The 7,202-nt window shown below is 34.5% G+C and overlaps 2 protein-coding genes across 3 annotated transcripts; both read right to left on the bottom strand.

Moving 5' to 3' along the window:
• Positions 1,492-3,708, bottom strand: LOC107642917 (protein RTE1-HOMOLOG). 2 transcript variants are annotated; one of them, XM_021123044.1, is made up of 3 exons: positions 3,540-3,708; positions 2,713-2,975; positions 1,492-2,194 (listed from the first exon to the last, which is right to left on the bottom strand). In XM_021123044.1, the coding sequence occupies exons 2-3, from the start codon at positions 2,947-2,949 to the stop codon at positions 1,766-1,768; spliced, it is 666 nt and encodes a 221-aa protein (XP_020978703.1). In that variant the 5' UTR covers positions 2,950-2,975; positions 3,540-3,708; the 3' UTR covers positions 1,492-1,765. The 2 variants fall into 2 exon arrangements, with proteins under 2 accessions (XP_020978703.1, XP_016201910.1); XM_016346424.2 differs by having other exon boundaries at positions 1,494-2,194; positions 2,713-3,015; positions 3,540-3,704.
• On the bottom strand, positions 4,846-6,937 carry LOC107642916 (protein WALLS ARE THIN 1). Its single transcript, XM_016346423.2, has 6 exons — positions 6,457-6,937; positions 6,265-6,327; positions 6,068-6,184; positions 5,576-5,978; positions 5,284-5,435; positions 4,846-5,172 (listed from the first exon to the last, which is right to left on the bottom strand). Exons 1-6 carry the CDS (start codon positions 6,639-6,641, stop codon positions 4,998-5,000), a joined length of 1,095 nt encoding a protein of 364 aa, XP_016201909.1. The 5' UTR covers positions 6,642-6,937; the 3' UTR covers positions 4,846-4,997.

Genomic DNA, 7,202 nt, shown 5'->3' with positions numbered 1-7,202 from the left:
TTACTCAGATTTTCTTTATTTACTTAATCAATAAGCAAAACCCTCAATAATAATAATAATAATAATAAGCTGCTTTCTCGCCGTGCAGCTAACTACAAAACAAAATCACCCATAACGCACTGAATTCAAGTCAACGTCAAATGATTTTTTGTTTATCTCGCGGCGAAAGGCTTTTGAATTTTGCCCAGTTTTTCTCGGTTTGGAAGATTCTTGTATTTAGTATTTACTAGTATTTTATTACTTTCTGGAATTGGAAGGATCAGATTCTGCCTGAAGTAACGAGTCTCATTGTTAATATCACTTTGGTTCTTTTGAAAANAATCGATTAAGGAGTTTGATTTGATTTCCGAAGCGACTCAAGCTCATTGCTTAGCGCATAATCAGAAGGAGTTAAGGACGTCATGTCTCGTCATGTGAATGAAAACGCCAAAATTGGCTATTGCTTATTGGGCCTAACCAGAGGTAAACCGTAAATGGCCCACGGAATCTCTTGACGCTGGCTGTCAACAACAAGAGCAAACTGGCAATGAGTCTTAGCTCAAGTGGTATATGTTCTCTTTTTTTATCAAGAGGTTTCAGGTTCGAGTCTCTTCTAGTGCAAATTTGACTAAGAAAAAAGGGAATATCATGTGTATATGAGTGTAGTGTGTGTGAGTGTGTAACCTATGATTGAGAGTTGTTCAATCCATCGACCAAAAAAAAAAGAAGATTAAACTAATTTGAGTTAGTCAAATAATTAATTTATTTAAGGTGAAAATTCAGGTACAGTCAACTTTACGTGAAGTTGATAACTGAGAGCCGTTAGATGATTTGACTGATTTGACTAAATTTTCATCTAACGTCTCTCACCTATCAACTTCACGTGAAGTCGACTGCACCTGAGTTTTCACCTTTATTTAAACCAACTTGGATTGGTCAAGTGGTCAGTTCACTCGTCCGCTTAAGCAAGTGTCGGATGTTCGAATCCCGCCTTGTGCATGCAGCAATCCATTGGCCAGCAGCAGATCCTTAAATGGAATTTAGATCCGCGACGAATTAGTGTTTAACTTATCGGGTTGGAAAATACCGTGAAAAAAAAATTATTTATCTATTTAGATAAATGTAAGTTCAAATTTTATTCTGCGCATAAAACAATTTATTAGTCCAAAACAAACCTTTGAATAAAGTTTAGATTTTTGACAAATTAATCGTTATCTTATCAAGCCAGAAAATACCATAGAATATATAAAAAAAAACCAACGAGGGACATACGGTTTCAGCTACATTCGCCATCAGGCCCATATTATATACCCATTCAATGAATCATGTTAGAGAATAATTTGAGCTTTAATTTTGGCCATCCTTTTATGAGTTCTCATTTCTCAATTTGACAAGCGAATATCACTTCCTCAATAACAAATTAACAATGTTCAAAAGGGATATTAGTATATTCTGAAAAGTATTTTCCCCTGCTCTAGTTTGACAATTGACACACAAACTTTAAACAAAATAAATTTTGAAATCCATAATATCTTGCTCAATCTTCAATCAAATCGTCAACAAAGGAACATGAAACTGCTACACGCCCCTTAACAGCACAAACTACCAACTTGACATTGCATACATAAGGAGTCCTATTCAATCAACATGTCTATGACAACAACACCAACGAGTGTCATCTAAATGATATATAGATATTAGATGCTATATTGCTATGTATCACAAACTCGGAATGCACTACAGTTTCATACAAAGTGGAACAGGTTCCAGACAATGTAAACACCTACTACAACTGAATCAGATTCTTGAAACAGTATGTACCAATAATGAACCAACCAATGAGTGCAGAAGTGAATAGGAACCAATATTTTAGGAAGGTGAAGCCCCCCAAAATGACTCCAATAGAAAATACAAAAATAAATGGTAAGACAGATCTCAGCATAGATGCTGTGCTGACCCAACGTCCCCTGAACAGAATGAAAATTGCAAGGGTCACCACATTCCATCCACGAGACAAGAAGCCCAACCTATTTAGATTATTGGCAACAAATGAGTGGCAGTTGCATGTAAAGAGACTGTAAGATCGATGTTGGAATTCTTGTGTGCTCTTCAGCAAAGCATCATCCCAAGTCCTCAATTCTCTTCCTCCTCCATTTTCACCCTGCAAGTAGTCTTCCTCACCACTCTCTGGAGATTGGCATAGAGGGATGGAACACTGTTGGCAGTTATTATAAACAAAATTAGAGAAACAAATCAGGAGAAGGAAACAACTGCCTAAACAAGTTGGACGGATTAATAATTTCATAGTTCATTATAGAATCTTATCAGTCAAAAGGGTCCCTCTAGTGTAAATCCCAACATGGTGTGTAAAACCAAAAGCACAAAAAGCAATTTACTTGGAGTCATCTCGCAAAGAAGCAAAGTTTCATGGTATATCGTGTATTGATTTTAGCATTGATTTTCTGTTTGAATGGTTTCAAAGCATAATTTGGGTGAATACTCCTCATTTGAAAACTCTTGCCTGAACTATGGTTTTAGAACTTCAAATTGAAATCCAAACATGCCTTCCCATCTCTCTATTTGTCCTGCCTACAGCAACAATGGACTTTCTTTTCAGCAAATATGCATTTACTAAGGGTGAAATAAACCATGAACTATCGTAGAGCCGGTTTACCACGCAGTGCTGTGCACTGTGCAGTCTTCCCAAAAAGAAAGACAAAGAATAGCATATACCTTATCTCTGCTTATTTGAAAATACCGAGTGGCAGATCCAAATGCGAAATTGTCCACACACACATAATTAGGCCCTGCAAAATCCAAAATGACCCCATCCTCTCTGCAGATGCCAATGTGACCGATGCAAGGGATGAACCACGATATCACAGGAAGCGGTGACCACACGATGGAGCATGGGAACCGAGCCCTTCTAGGGTCAATTTGCATAGTTTGGGGAAAACTTCCATGCATCATATGCTGCTGCTGCTCAGGATCCAACTCTGCTTCCATTGCAGAATTGGGAGAAAATTACTGAGTTGCCTATAAACAACAATATAAGTAGGTTTTACACATGATTTGAATTTTTTTGAAGTCTGAATTTATAATCAAGCGAAACAATAAGTAAGTTGGTATAAATATTTGCATGAATTAAGCGAATCAATGATGTAATTCAGTCATTCCCTTTGCAGAAAGGTAAGCAATCACCTTTTTTTCTAATCCCAAAGCTAAGATACTTTCATACATGAAATGGGCATTCCAAACGTAGCTAATTCAATTTTCTAGACAACCATATAATTTTTTTCTGAACAGAGGGGCAGAAATTAAATTAACAAGAAAATAAAGCTTCTAGGATAAAAGGATTTGGCTACTTGAAACAACGAGAATGTTGATGTAGCGCGCTAAGTATGCTATACCATGTAAGCGTATATGGATATGGAATTTGAAACCATTAGATCGAATTTGGTTGCATCTAAATAATGTCTGCGATCCATGATGGAATTACAAACCCTAGTTGAAGCAGAAAGAGATAAGAGAGAGATCGGATCAAATGAGAAATGAATAACCTGAGAATTGAGATTGAAAGGAAGGAGTGTAAGTGTGCAGTGTGCAGCTTCCTACAATCTCAGAGTTTGCTTCTTCTCTATCTTCTCACCTTCAGCCATAACTGTGTAAACCGTAATCAACGTCAAACTCCTTTTCTCTTCTCTTCATGCTTCTTTTCTTTTTCTTTTTTCTTTAGACAATTTTTTTATTTTTATTTTTTAACGATATCTTTTTCTCTTTATATATGTAAAGTAGTTTAATATTAATGGATTATTGACTAATAGGACGATCAATATATTTTTTAGAAATATATAATTATTTGTGTAAAATTTTCTATTTTTCTTATATTCATCATGTATAGAAATAAAATCTTAAAAAATTATTTACACAAAGATATAGATTCAAGTGCAGTCAACTTTATCTGAAGTTGATAATTGAGAGCGGTTAAATAAAAATTTAGTTGAATTATTCAATTCCTTTAACGACTCTTATTTATCAACTTTACGTAAAGTTGACTGCACATCAGTTTTTATCATATACAAAATATAATCTACTGCACATGAGTTTTTACCATATACAAAATATAATCTAAAATGCACGTACGGGAATGCATTTTATTTTCTTTTAGAAAGTTGAAAACAATTTAAAATTGTGTGTAGCGAAAAGTGCGTCTAAATAAGGTGTTTATTATTTGTAAAAGGCTTTTAATGAAAGACTTTTTTTTATTTTTAATATATGTATTATTTTAAAAACTTAAACTTTATTATTATTATTATTATTATTATTATTATTATTATTATTATTATTATTATTATTATTATTATTATTATTATTTGCGTACATAATAAATGGTATACATAATGAAATTTCCAATTTTGCTATATACTTCAACGATATTGACATTGTTGTTTACCATCGTCTTGACTCTTGAGGAAGATTTTCTCATGTTTAGGAGATCCCAGAGCCTGAGACTATGCAGTGTTACAAAGAATTTAGGTGAATGAGAGTTAAGACTGATCAATACCATTGCTCTTAAACATGATGGATTAAGCACCAAAAGATGGATTATTTTAACTCTAATAATGTTGACACTGATAGAAATTATTGAATTGGGTTGCACAGATAACTCGTTGTAGAAAACTGGGAACATGAACAAGAGAGAGCATATATGCCACATGCCCCTTCTTTTGCATGTCAAAAACTGGTGGAAAATGTTGCTATAGATAGTTCATCTGCCATTAGTCCATGTATATAGTTCAATTAACATATATGAATCAATCATCTGAGTTACTGATATTGGGTTCTATTCTATTAATACATTATCCATATCAATAGTTATATTATATTATTATTAATAAGAGGTGATTATATTTATGGTATACTATGACTGTAAGAAAGACACATTGTAAAATTTGGTTTCACTAAATGAAACAATTACAGTTTTCCTTGTGGATTTATATTCTTTCCCATGTAAAATTCTAAGTGTTTTGGGTAAGAATCAAAGGTTGGATGATGGAAGCATTGTCACAAATTCCTTCACCATGATTCTTGGACTCCATAGGGGCTATGACCTCTTTGCCATATTTTGTTTCTTCACTTTTTCCCCACACAACAAGGTATAAGCCTGTTATAATCAATAAAGCTCCAATAATCCTACACCACAAAATTGAAAGACAAAATTTTTCAGAGCATAAACCATAGGCAAGGTTTGTTATTTGAAGGAAACAACATGAAATAAAATCTGCATGGATTATAATAACTGACCCTCCCAAGAAGAATTCTTCCCCTAAAAGAATGGATGCCATCAAGGCTACCATTAATGTCTGTAAAGGTAGATAAATTGAAGCAAACACTGGTCCTCCCTTAGCAATAGCCCATATCTGTATTGCTGCTGCTATCCCTGAACTCACTAGTCCCTAATACAAACAAAACCAATGAAAAAACAGTTAAAGTTAAATTAAGAACTTTCATCATTAGCTAAAAAAAAAAGAATAGTTGTCTTGAAAATGGTAATGCAAGGTGCATATTGATTGAGTACACGGTTTGATTTACTAACCGCATACAAGACACTGTAGATTTCACTACTAGAATTGAATTGCCAGGCCTTGTAATCTCTCTCGAAAAACGCTGCGATTGTTGCAAATTGCAGGATACCAAAGAAGCAAGTAAAGGCAGAAACTGAGAGTGGGGCAGAGTACTTTTTGAGAACAGATGCTTGCATTACAATCCAAGCAGACCAACATAAGCAGTGACCAAAGAGACAGATGCAACCCAAGTTCCAGTTCTTTCCTGTGGCATCCCCCAACATAGACAATGATTGTTTATGATTCAATGTTGAATATGGAGCATAGATGGTAGGTCCCTTGTAAAGAGTGATGATTGATGCTCCTCCAACAGAAGCAACTACTCCAAGAACCTTAGCAAAACCATCTAGCCTATTCAAGTGCACACTCTCATATCTGCACTTCACATATTTAGTTGAACAAACATGTTTGTAATTATTCATCACAGGTTTTCAAGCTTAAGAGGGTTAAGGGTTGTAACTTGCCTTAGTACTGCAGCCATCAGAAAAGTTAAGGCTGGAACTGAGTTTTGCATAGCAGATGCAAACGTGGGCGATGTGTTATCTAGACCCACTAGGTAACATCCTTCTTTTATTGTTATTCTGCCAGAGTCAGAAGTTTTTGATCTTAGAATCACACTACTCAAATATGTGTTGCCAATTTATAGATAAAGAGATCTTACCCAACTAGTCCAAGTAGGAAAAATTGCATCATATAATAACCGGTTAGCAGTGGCCTGTCTTTCCTTGTAAAGATTGAAAACAAGAAGATGAAAACAATATAAAGGGAGTAAGATAGTTGACCATTTGAAGAAGAGAAAATACAACAGTAGTTCATATAAGCTATTGAGTATTATGCTAATTAAACTAAATACTTCTCTGAAAAATAAGCAAGAGGAGCCAGAAGAACGAGGGCGGTAATGTTTCTATATACTGGGAAGATTAGCTTGCTTAAACCCATGTTGAGAGCAATTCTCACTATTATATGATGTCCAGCATGACAAAATTGTAGGAAGGTTAAGGCTAAGTGTAGCTTAGCTCTCTCAGGCACCATATTCATTGCTTTCAGATCCTCAAAGAGAAGCAGTGCAGATGCTTGATTTAGGATGAGAAGGAGTGAGAGTTCAGTGTTATTGATGGTCTTGTGGTTGTGGTAGGTTTCATATCTAGAACTGGTTGACCAAGATGAAGGGAAAGGGTGATATTCTCATCTGGGTCACAGTGATTCATCTACCCAAATAAGGAAAAACGAAATATATGTGGACTTCCCAACTTGCTCTTTACCATCTGGAATGAAATTTGTGTTTCCAAATTAAAATATGTTCATGGATTCATATCTAGTGCTAGCAATCTACTGGCATGTGATTGTCAACTTGTCTTTCTTGTCTTTATCTAGTATTCTAGTCTGTGTCTTATATTAATCAAATTGTTTTTTGTTTCTTGTCTCTAATTGAAAGTTGTCGAAATATTCAATATTTGAGTTGATAGGAGGTTTTACTTTTATGGAGTAAAAAGTTACACGAATTTTGTTTTATTGTGTTCTCTTTTTTATTTGTATAAGAAAATTACTTGTTAGAACTATTTGATAGTTGACACAAATTATATTTAAATACCTTTATAA

This window comes from Arachis ipaensis, chromosome B05 (assembly GCF_000816755.2).
Source record: "Arachis ipaensis cultivar K30076 chromosome B05, Araip1.1, whole genome shotgun sequence".
In the NCBI taxonomy this organism is placed as follows: domain Eukaryota; kingdom Viridiplantae; phylum Streptophyta; class Magnoliopsida; order Fabales; family Fabaceae; genus Arachis; species Arachis ipaensis.
This window is presented reverse-complemented; position numbering and strand designations above follow the sequence as displayed.